This window comes from Aristolochia californica, unplaced genomic scaffold (assembly GCF_029961685.1).
Source record: "Aristolochia californica isolate CCGP_79_NKW_82.1479 unplaced genomic scaffold, dmAriCali1.0.hap1 SCAF_8, whole genome shotgun sequence".
Taxonomy (NCBI): domain Eukaryota; kingdom Viridiplantae; phylum Streptophyta; class Magnoliopsida; order Piperales; family Aristolochiaceae; genus Aristolochia; species Aristolochia californica.
The window spans coordinates 1,567,921-1,579,391 of record NW_027182279.1 but is presented as its reverse complement, the minus strand read 5'-3'; the positions used below and the strand labels follow the sequence as shown (position 1 = coordinate 1,579,391).

Sequence of the window (11,471 nt, the reverse complement as noted above, 5' to 3'; positions counted from 1 at the left end):
TTGTTGTTATCATTATTGTTGTTGTTGTAGTTGTTATTATTATTATTATTATTATTATTATTATTATCAAAATAAATTTTAAACAAATAATATGATATATGTGATTTTAATGCTTTATATCAAGATTGAACTACAAATTTTCGGAGGCAGCAATACACAAACATGGTTTACTAGTACCAAATGAGTTTCCAAAAATAACTTTAAAAAAAAAATAGAATGAATGGGGTTTCTAAACCCCGAAAAATTATCGAAAAGTCTTAGAACCACTCTTGTCGGTCTAAATTGACTCGTGCTAATCAGAGCAAGAACTTTATCAACCAAACAAATTTGAATCATTTCATCTTCACAACAAACTATGATTAGCAAGCTCTTGGTTAAGTAATAGAGAACTTTGAATGGAAAGCAAAAAGCAAAACTGGTTCATGAAAGAAAGTAGGAGTAAAAGCAGGTTGCATGTCCACATTACAATCTTTACAAAGTGCACCATTACTACAAGGTAGCATGCACACTTAAAAATTAGGGTTACCTCACAAGCATATCAAATAGGTGTCTTGTGCACAATTTCTTCTAAGGAGAAGACAAATCGACAAATGCTGCGATGTACTTCTTTGATACGGTCTGAATGTGGTCACGCCTCATTTGCACATGTTCTAGACTTTTGATTTTAATGTGTCCATCTCTTTGTATGGGCCCTACGTCCAACTGGGCCCACATGTTTGTTGGAGTGGCCTAATAGCAATAAACAAAGTTGGGCCTGGAAGCCCGTTTGTCCCTTTGGCTACTGCTCGGCATCTCGCGCCAACTTTCTCTCTCTAACGTCACTCACTTGAGCAACTCACAGGGGCCTGCCGTCTCTCTCGCTCTCTACTCCTGTGGACAAAAACGACGACGACTATGCCTTCAAGAGTCAAAATCCTCTTTCTTGACTCTTACTCGCTTCATAGTTTGTTTTCCTTCTTTACTCTCTTTTTCCCCTCGTCCTGTCTGCCCTCCCCGGATAGCGAATCATTGCGTACGGATTGGAAATTGGCGCTTTTATGGGGTCGGTTGACTGGTTCTTTCTACGGGCACCCAAAGGCAAGTCATGGGGTGTTTGATAATTGTGAACGAATTGGGATTTCCCTAAACTGACTGGAGAATTGAAGACGGTAGGGTACTGGGTTTTCTCAGCTCCGCCTTTCGAGGTAGAGTTTAGAATTTAGATTTCCCCTGAGTGGTGGTTGCTGGATGGGGAGGTTTCCGTTACCATTTGTGTTAATTAGGATGAAATAAATGAGTTCCTTTTTGGTTAAACATAGAAACTGGTTTCGTGAAAATGCCTTTTTCTTAATTTGAATTTTCTGCTTGTTGTTGGAATTTCAGTTGCTAAATTTTTCTCTTTGTAGTACTGAATTTGTGTCGGCTGATTTAGTTTAAGTAATTTGAATGGCATGATATATCCACTAGTTTACTGCTGGTCGACAAAATAGCAATTACTGATTAGTGTATGTTTGAATGGTACTACTCTGTGCTTTTCTTCTGTGCAAACATGAAGAAAGGCGAAGAATTGATTGTTTTGCATTCCGTTCACAGAAAAGTTTCTTTTGATGTAGCGATGACATTTAGGTTACTGGAGAAAAGGCTGTTCTTTACCTATGATAAACAGAAGGAGATGATATCCAGACAATTTCTGTTTTAGACATCAATTGAAAAGGTTGACTCTCTTTTAAAAATGAGAAGTAAAGATTGAAAAGGCCAATTCTAATTCATTAATTTGCCAATTTCTGTAATGAGAAAACTTTCGATCTAGGATGAAATGGTATGAACCATGGAAGGGACCTTAACTTGAATTGCCTTTTTGCAGTAGGGGTTCCTAGCAGATATGTCAGAAAGCTGGGGAGGAAGTATAGACCTTGGTAGCCAGTCAGATGAGAGCTACCAGCTCGAAAGAACACATATCGAGCCAATCTATGATGCCTTTCTTTGCCCTCTCACAAAACAATTAATGCGTGACCCTGTCACCTTGGAAAATGGTCAAACTTTCGAGAGAGAAGCAATTGAAAAGTGGTTCAAGGAATGCAAGGAGAGTGGGAGGAAGCCTATCTGCCCGTTGACTCTGAAGGAATTAAGAAGCATCGAACTGAACCCTAGCATTGGCTTAAGAAATACAGTTGAAGAGTGGAAAGCCAGAAATGAGTCTGCCCTGCTTGATATGGCTAGTAGATCTCTATCTGTGGCCAGTTCAGAAAAAAGTGTTCTCTGGGCATTAAAATACATCCAACATATTTGTCACAAAAGCCGCTCCAACAAGCATGTTGTTTGTAATGCAGAGTTAATACCATTGGTTGTGGACATGTTGAAGAGCAGCAGCAGGAAAGTGCGCACTGAAGCTCTAGAAACCCTTCGTACTGTGGCTGAAGATGATGCTGACAATAAGGTTTTTCATGCTGTCCCTGTTTATATATGTAGGCAAATACTCATACAGACTTTGCTGACCTTTTCTGCTCTTTCTATAGGAAGCAATGGGTGACCCTACCACTGTGCGCACCATTGTTAAATTTTTATCGCATGAGCTGTCTCAAGAGAGGAAAGAGGCTGTTTCTTTGCTCTGTGAGCTTTCAAAATCTGAATCTTTGTGCAGGAAGATCGGTGATGTTAATGGGGCAATTCTCATTTTAGTTGGTATGACCAGCAGCAAATCAGAAGATGTCTTGACTGTTGAAAAAGCTGAACAAACACTTGAAAATCTTGAGAAGTGTGAAAAAAATGTCCGACAAATGGCTGAGAATGGTAGACTGCAGCCTCTCCTTACAACTTTTCTTGAAGGTACCCTTCTGTCCTAATATGTTAGGTGCACACTCATTTTAAAAATCAGAAGTAAATAATTACCACTGCTGATGTTGTAATGCTTAATTTCTCCTCCAAACTAACTCCGGGAGGTTTGGTAAAATACTAAAAATTGAAAAGGCATACCCAATTCCACTCCAAAAAAAATAAAAATGCTTAATTTCTCCACACGTATCTACTTAAGAAAGTTTTGAAATAAGTCTTCCTTTTTTGGAATAAGTCTACTTGTCTTGGGATGCATGCAGGTCCACCTGAAAACAAATTGGCTATGGCTTCATTCATCGGTGAGCTGGTTCTTAGTAATGATATAAAGGTTTTTGTCGCCAGAAGGGTGGGCTATGTGTTGGTTGATGTTATGATAAGCGGGGCCACACAGGCCAGAGAAGCTGCTCTTAATGCTCTTAACCAGATCTCATCGAGCGAAGCCAGTGCAGGGGTACTAATTGAAGCTGGAATCCTACCACCCCTTATTAAGGTCCTCTTCACAGTTGGTGTGAACCAGCTTCCCATGAGGCTGAAAGAGATTTCTGCAACAGTTTTAGCCAATTTAGTAAACTCAGGATCAGACTTTTCCTCCATCTTCGTTGGGCCCAACAGACAGACACTGGTCTCTGAAGATATAGTTCACAACCTACTCCATCTGATTAGCAACACGGGTCCTGCCATTGGATGCAAGCTTCTTCAGGTTCTTGTGGGCCTCACAAGTTCATCCATAACTGTCTTAAATGTGGTTTCTGCTATTAGAAGCTCAGGTGCTATTATCAGCTTGATTCAATTCATTGAGGCACCACAGACAGAACTACGTGTTGCCTCGATTAAACTTCTGAATAACCTTTCTCCTCACATGGGCCAAGAGCTTGCGGACTCCTTACGTGAAACTGCTGGCCAGCTTACTAGCCTCATCAAAGTCATATCAGAGAATGATGGAATTACAGAAGAGCAAGCAGCAGCTGTCGGATTATTGGCTGACCTCCCAGAGAGGGATTCAAGTCTCACTGCAAGGCTTCTAGATGAAGGGGCTTTTGAGTTGGTCATCTCTAGGGTGGTCAGAATAAGGAGAGGTGAGATCCGAGGCAGCCGATTTGTCACTCCATATCTAGAAGGGCTTGTCCGCGTACTGGCAAGACTCACCTATGTTTTGGCAGATGAGCAAAGAGCAGTCTCACTAGCTCGTGAACATGACCTTGCCGCTCTATTCACTGACCTGCTCCTATCAAATGGCCTTGACGATGTTCAAATGGTCTCAGCGTTAGCGCTAGAGAACCTCTCACAAGAGTCTAAACATTTGACCCAGGTACCTGAGGCTCCTGAACCAGGATTTTGCTGCTCAGTCTTCCCGTGTCTGAGCCAACGCCAAACAATCACAGGAGTCTGTCGTGTCCACCTTGGATTTTGTTCTTCTCGAGAGTCTTTTTGTCTATTGGAAGGAAAGACAGTAGGGAAGTTAGTGGCATGTTTGGATCACAGAAATGAGAAGGTGGTTGAGGCAGCTCTTGCAGCTCTGTGTACTTTGTTAGATGATGGAGTAGACATAGAGCAAGGGGTGTTGGTATTGGATGAAGTACAGGGGATTAAACCAATTATCGATGTCTTGCTTGAGAATCGAACTGAATCTCTCAGGCAACGTGCTGTGTGGGCCTCAGAAAGGATTCTCAGGAGAGAAGATATAGCAACTGAGCTTTCTGGCTATCAGAACGTAGCCACTGCACTTGTTGATGCCTTCAGAAATGCCGACTATCGGACCAGACAGACTGCAGAGCTTGCACTAAAGCATGTTAACAAGATGCCAAACTTCTCAGGCATTTTTGCGAAGATGGCTTAGGGAAAAAAAAACAGCAGCACGGACACGATTGATAGAAGCAAGTTTTTCTTCTTTGTTCTTAATCTATCTTCTGGGGGCCAAATAGGCTTTGATTTTTATGTGGAAGATTGAGTGTATATGTGCCACGCCTGTGCATTCTGATGTAATGTTCTGTCTGTTTTTTTGGGAGAAATTTCTTTGTTTAATTGTAGTTGACAGTTTATTGAGTTTTTTCCATTTTGTAGGTTTTTGTGCATTCAGGTCTAGTTAATCGTCCCATTTTGCATTGTTTGTATTCTATATTGAATCACAGATTAATTTATGGTTTTGTACTGAATGAGGTCTTCCTACCACTTCCAAAAGAGGATATAGTATCCCTTATTTTCAAAATAGATCAAGGTTTCAATACTTCTAGGACTCCTTTCAAAGTTGTCTTGATGGAGCTGCAGCTTACAAAGCTGCATTAAAAAGAACATAATGGGGATACCAAAACGGTTCATTGAGATCAAGGAAATTTAGTAGCAAGTGCAGATGTGTTTCTATTTCTTTAAAAAAAAAATATTACTTAAAATTTACTAATATACCTTTGCTCTGTCACTCATGGCTGTTAGGTTAGAGTGTGGGACGATATTCGTTAACCTTCCTGCCATAATTCTTCTAAACTGGGTCATGGCTGGAATCCCATCCTCATCTGTTCTTCATTCACTACCCTGCAAATATCACTGCTAGCTCGAAAGAATTCAAAAGCGCTTCCTATGGAAGGGGCGGGAGGAATCCCATCCTCATCTGTTCTTCATTCCCTACCCTCCAGCTTTAGTTGTTATGAGGTAGCCAGAACCTGCAATGTAATAATAGCCCTCCACACCCGCATCCATGGCATAGACACTTGAAGGAATAGCCAAAGTTAAATTCTTTACATGGATTGCCGTATGCGGCAAAATTCTCACTTTTGATCAGCTTGCTAGAAGGGTTGTCTCACCTACCAGGCACTTGTGCATCCTTTGTGGCCTGGGGAATGAAACTATCAATCATCTTTTGCTCCGCTGGAGTGTCACTCGCGTTCTCTGCAACTCCTTTTTTAATAGAATTAACCTGCATCGTTGCTTACCAGAAACCTTTTTTAGTTGTTCATCACTCAAATAAGGGGCAACCAGATCCCCAAAGTTGGGCTTGCTCAATTAGGATCTGTTTGGAACTCACAGAAAAGAAAAAACAAAAAGGGAGAAAAAGTTATTTTCTGTTGTTTGGCAACAGAGAATCATTGAGAGAAAAAAAAAAAAAAAAAGTGAAAATCATTTTCTCTCTTAGTTAACAAAATTTCTTTCATAAAATGATGGAATTTGGGGTGAAAATAAAAGAAATAGAAACTTGAGAGAAAATTTAATCTTCAAAATTTTAAAATATTACTAGTTTTCTTTTCTTTTCCATTTGCCGCATGTATCCAAACAAGAGAAACTATATTTCTCTTTCATTTTCCATAGGCATCCAAATAAGAGAAAAGAAACCTACTTCATTTTCTTTTCTTTTCTTTCTCTTTCTTTTCTCTTCATTTCCTTTTCTCTCCATTTTCTATGTTCCAAACACAGCCTTAGGGAGTTCAAAGACAGCTGGAAGCTGATACCCAATTCATCTAGGCCAAGTAGCCTAACCTGGTCGAATGGGAAGCCCCGAAGACTCGGAGAAACAAACTTAATTTTGATGATTGCTTTAAAGGAAACCCTGAGCTGCTGGAATAGGGGGAATCTTCAAGAATCATGAGGGGGCTATTCTTCTTTCTTGTTGCAGGGATGTTGGGCATCACGGACTCAATATCTGCTAAAGTGCAGCAATCCGTCATGGCCTCAAGTTATATCGCAAATCCTTTCCTCAGCCACTGGATGTTAAGGGCAAGTTTTCAATGATTCACTGGTGCCAAAAATTGAAGAAACCCTTAGGAGACATTGGACTGCTCTAGAAGAGATTCTCAATCTTGTTTCTAATTGTAATTGTCTTTGGTTTCATGTGAAAAGATCTGCTAACTGTCTGACATACAAGTTTGTTAAGGAGGGGTTGGTCTACTATCTCTCATTGTGTATGACAACCCCTCCTAATGTGCTTTGTTGGCTTGGCCTTCGACCTTAATGAAATCTTCCCCTTTCTAAAAAAAAGGTCTTCTCTTAAAGTTCATAAAAACTTGGAACCGTCATTTGGGAATGAAACATAATCAGGGAATTCTCACCATTGTTGAGTGGTGTGTTATGTCCACTTTCATGCTAATGCAGTTCATTGGCAGATACTGTTTGCTTAGTGTTCAAATAAGTGAAGAATGTTCAAAAGTCTAATTTCCATCAACTTTTACAGTCGAAATCTCCCTTAATGAATTTGGTTCAGTAGCTGGAACGAAAGAACTGTTGCTACAGTAGTAGTTAAGATAGCAGTGGACCTAAAAGTTTCAGCTGTATAACCTCTAAATTTAAATCTGAAGAAGGATAAAACCCTTTGACTTGGTTCCTGTAGCAAGATGGCTCAAGATCTTTAAAAGACTTATACCTAACTACATCTTTTTCCAGAATTTAAAAGGATCAGAACTCATGACAGACCAGCAAGTAGCAAACTCTGCTTTTTCTTTCTGCTACTGAAAAATACCAAGAAAATATAGTCAACAAGGTGCTGCTTTGTTGATCAGACAATTCTTTGGATCTTAGTACAAATGACTGCAAATATTTTATTTTTGTTCCTGTTTCTTGGCTCCTTTGTTACAGTACACAGTGGGCCTTAATCAGAAAGAACACAATACTTTGAATGATAATAAACAAATAAGATGTTACATTACCCTTCTCACTCAAAATAGATAGAGTTATAACTAGAAAACCTACTGAGACTCAGTCAGGAGAAACAAATTGCCAATTTCAAGATATTCAGTTTCTGATACAACCGTCCCTCTTTCCCATCCAAGATCTCATAAGTTGTCCAGCTTTTTAACACAAATAGATAGCCGTTTCAAATGCTGGGAGCCATATCAGAACTCGAAAAAGAATCATGACGGTTTCTGTTATCTAATGACTGTTGAATCACTACAGATTATGACAACATTGATCAATTTGCAGAGGGTAAAGCAGAGATGAGTTCAAGGAGAGGACATAAGTATCAGGTTGGCAAGTAGGAGAATTGAGTACAAATTCTGCTCATATTATGTGTCACCAAACAGGTGTTATAAATGCCAATAGTACAGTTGCTTCAACTATGATGGTTTTGAAAGGATCTTCTTTGTAGGCATTATGATGAACAGACTGCAAAAGTTAGCTAGGAATCAGGTAAAGAATATATAATAAAAATAATTTTTTTATTGTACATGCAGTGATGAAGATGACAGTTTTTATTGTTCACATCTGCTCTTATAGTTGTTCTCTGACAACGTCTCTATGCTCCTCAAATCCAGTTGAACATATACAATTGGTTGTAATTGGAATTTGTCAGTATAAAAAAAGATGGTATCTAGATGGTTGTATTTATAACTATAGCATTTAAAGAGGTCCTATTCATAAATTAGACAAAAAATAAATATAAAAAAAAACACAGAAAAGCTCTTAAGTATATCAATGTTTGACAATAAATATATTATGCATAATTTTTTGGTTACGTATTATGCATAAAAACATTGAAATATTATATATGCTTCACTCCATCAAAGGCAATGTTTATGTCTCTGAATCAAAAACTAGAATAACAAACCTCCTAGGGTAGGCCATCAGTGTGGGGGCCTGTAGCAGAACATGTTATCTAAAAATCATGAATCTTTGTATCTGCTGTGCTAGAATGACTAGTTAATTAGTATACTTAATAATAAGGTTCATCAGAGTACATAAGAATGAGACAATTTGTGGTCACCCTTCAGTTCTCATATATCCAGTCAAACATGTTAAACAGATGAAAGGAGTTCTGGCCCTGCCTTAAGCTTAGAAGTAAAGAGTTCCACATAGTATGACTAGGAACAATTCCCATTTCTACAAGTTGCACTAGAAGCGCAGAAGCCCTTTGGAAATTTCCTCTCCTACAAAAAGCATCAATCAAAGGACTGTAACTGTCCTCATCAGGTGTGCAGCCTCTTCTATTCATCTCCTCCAGGAGTGTTGAAGCACCCCCTACTTCTCCTATCTTGCAAAATGCGGCTATTAGAGAATTGAAGGTCAACTTAATTGGAAAATAGGCCTTCACCACCATCTCGTTCAATAGTTCAAATGCTTCACAAACCTCTCCTTTTTCGCATAACCCTTTGATCATACAAGCATAGACAAGAGCACTAGGAGAATCCCCTTGATTCATCATTTCATCATATACCTCCATCGCTTCTTCAAACTTACCTTCCTTGCACAAGCCAAATATTCTAAAGCTCCTATAAACAGTTCTAGGGAAATACTTTTCCATCTCATTGAGAAACATGTGCGCTTCATGCCATTTGTTTTCTCTATATAATCCATAAAGAATACTGTTGTAAGGACCAATGTGACCAATAAATCCCCCTGTATTCTCCTCCATCATGCTCAAAAGCTTAAACCCATGGGCAATCCTTCCTCCTGAGCACAAACCTTTGATCAATGTATCATATGTGATAAAGTCATAACCGATCCCAACGGTACCCATTTCACGAAAAAGATCAAGAGCTGAGTCTAAATCACCTAATTCACAAAAGCCATTGATCAAAAGAACATATGTATTCAGATTAGGAAGACAGCCCTTCCTTTCCATCTCCTTCAATAACCTTACTCCAGCTTTAACTTTTCCTGACACACAAAACCCCTTAACCAGAGAATTATAAGCAACAACATCTGCCACAGACCCCTTCTTCTTTTCCACTGTTTCCATTAAATCAACAGCTTCCATCACCCGACCTTCACAACAGAGAGCATCTATTACTTTAGTGACAGTAATAATGTCAGGAACAAAACCAAGCTTAAAGCACTTCTCCAACATAACAAGTGCTAGCACTATATTTCCTTCTTTGCAATAGGCAGATATCATGATATTGAAAGTGACATCATTTGGTTCCACCATCTCACGCATCAAGCTCCTCGCTCTCCCAACTTTAGAAAGCCTGCAAAGTGAATGAATCAAAGTATTATAAATCACAGTATTCGGCTTCAAACCTCGTGATTTCATTGAACTAAGCAGTTTGAAACCATCACCGACCCGATTAGTTGAGCAAAGACCCTTCATTAGAATCCCAAAGGTGTAATCATCTCCTTCAAACCCACTACCAATCATCTGTTCCCGGAAGAAATCCTTTGCCAAATCAATATCTTCCCTCACCAAAACATCAAGAATTGAATTAAATAGTTTTAGCGATGGCTTCTTCCCAAACTGACAAACAGAATCAAGCACCCCAATAGCTTTCTTCACCTTTCCTGCGTGACCATAGCCTCTGACAATTGTGAGAAATATGGATTCATCGGGCAGTGAACCCACTGTGCTTGGCATTTCCTCGAGAAGATTATCTACAGTCTGAAACTGACGAAAAACACAAAGCTTCTGTATCACTGCCTTGTAGGTGGATTGATTGTGTCGAAAATCGGGAATCCCGGATGCCCATCTAAATGTTTTGAGCGCTTCGGCTGCAGATTTCTGTTGAAGGATGAGATGGGTAATATCTCCATGAGTTGGAAGCGCAGAAAACGTAAAACACCGCAAAGGTGATCGAAGTCCAAATAGCAATTTGACACTCTGGTATATAGAAGAAGAACTGCAGAACCTGTGCATGGCATGATCAATTTCCTAAAATATTTACTTATTTAATCTTACCCAGTGCGCCGGAGCCGCAGGACATGTAATAATCAGAGGAAAACAGAAGTTAAGACAATGAAGCCCCTGTGAACGCGGCGGGTCGTCAATTTTCTCGAATTTTGGGTTCTTCAGCTCGGCCCACAAAATAAATGGTTTAGATCATCCTCGGTCAACGCGGCCCCACCTGTTGCTTTAACGACTTCTCCCGCTAATTTTTCTTCTTCTTTTTCTTTTCTTCCTCTTCTTCTTTTCTTCTCCTCATGGTCTTTTCTTGTCTGACCATCTCAATTCCCTGTGCTTTCTCGTCTCTTTCGACGTCTCGACCAACTGCTTCCGCTTCTCCCCTCTAAAGTTTGATTTTTCTGTCTCTGTATCTGCAGATTCGTGTGATTTTCCTTCGTGTCGTCTTTCTCAAGGGTTTGTGCCAAGGTTGGAAGTGGCAGTAAAAGAGGAGCCCGGGATTATGATCCAAAAGCTGGGGTTGCTGTTTATAAACCGAAATCCTACGAAGTTCATGTCTCTGATGCCGCAAATTTTTTTCTTTATGCTCTTGAAGACGGACAGAAACGACTCAAGATCGACTTTCCGTGAGTTTCTGTTGTTGTTGGCTGTATTGTGTACTTGAGGATGTTGAGAGAGGGTAACATTTCTTCGTAAAAGGTAAACCATTTACTTCCAACATTTTACATGAAAAGTTATGAAGTTCACAACTTTCATATTGGTAGCTTTAAATGAAAATCACGACTCCATCCAGTTCCACACAAAGAGAGTCGTTGCAAGTTGGCGTCAACTAGCATGTTTCACAGATGAAATTTCTCAGTGTTTGAACAGCCGAATTTAAAAATATGAACATTTCAATTCAAATTCAAGTCGGCATATCATTTTTACCTGATTTGGTAGTTGAATTGCATACTTTTTTATGTAGTTTAAAATGTAAAGATTTTGATAAAGAAATCCATGGATGATTCAGTTTCAGTCCAAAATTTCAGCAGCAATAAACATAATCAGCAGAAACAATTTTATCCATCAGGCAGTTTGTTTATGAGTGATGTGAAAGCTGAGCTATGCGTATATAAAGTTACTAGGC

At 39.4% G+C, this 11,471-nt stretch overlaps 2 protein-coding genes across 4 annotated transcripts; one reads left to right on the top strand and one right to left on the bottom strand.

Moving 5' to 3' along the window:
* Positions 1 to 884: 884 nt before the first annotated feature.
* On the top strand, positions 885 to 4,893 carry LOC137938817 (U-box domain-containing protein 44-like). Of its 3 annotated transcripts, XM_068783863.1 has the most exons (5): positions 885 to 1,184; positions 1,593 to 1,693; positions 1,844 to 2,416; positions 2,496 to 2,805; positions 3,072 to 4,893. In XM_068783863.1, exons 3-5 carry the CDS (start codon positions 1,862 to 1,864, stop codon positions 4,646 to 4,648), a joined length of 2,442 nt encoding a protein of 813 aa, XP_068639964.1. In that variant the 5' UTR covers positions 885 to 1,184; positions 1,593 to 1,693; positions 1,844 to 1,861; the 3' UTR covers positions 4,649 to 4,893. The 3 variants fall into 3 exon arrangements, with proteins under 3 accessions (XP_068639964.1, XP_068639966.1, XP_068639965.1); XM_068783865.1 differs by lacking the exon at positions 1,593 to 1,693 and having other exon boundaries at positions 885 to 1,148; XM_068783864.1 differs by lacking the exon at positions 1,593 to 1,693.
* A 3,555-nt stretch (positions 4,894 to 8,448) lies between these two features.
* LOC137939392 (pentatricopeptide repeat-containing protein At2g17525, mitochondrial) lies at positions 8,449 to 10,529 on the bottom strand. Its single transcript, XM_068784660.1, has 2 exons — positions 10,403 to 10,529; positions 8,449 to 10,225 (listed from the first exon to the last, which is right to left on the bottom strand). Exon 2 carries the CDS (start codon positions 10,079 to 10,081, stop codon positions 8,498 to 8,500), a length of 1,584 nt encoding a protein of 527 aa, XP_068640761.1. The 5' UTR covers positions 10,082 to 10,225; positions 10,403 to 10,529; the 3' UTR covers positions 8,449 to 8,497.
* Positions 10,530 to 11,471: the final 942 nt, after the last annotated feature.

Bases quoted from the DNA above. Each gene is read 5' to 3' on its own strand.
- LOC137938817 (XM_068783865.1), top strand. From the start codon at position 1,862: ATGTCAGAAAGCTGGGGAGGAAGTATAGACCTTGGTAGCCAGTCAGAT. The intron at 2,417-2,495 runs GTTTTTCATGCT...CTCTTTCTATAG, and splicing joins AAGATGATGCTGACAATAAG to GAAGCAATGGGTGACCCTAC. The intron at 2,806-3,071 runs GTACCCTTCTGT...GGATGCATGCAG, and splicing joins CCTTACAACTTTTCTTGAAG to GTCCACCTGAAAACAAATTG.
- LOC137939392 (XM_068784660.1), bottom strand. From the start codon at position 10,081: ATGCCAAGCACAGTGGGTTCACTGCCCGATGAATCCATATTTCTCACA.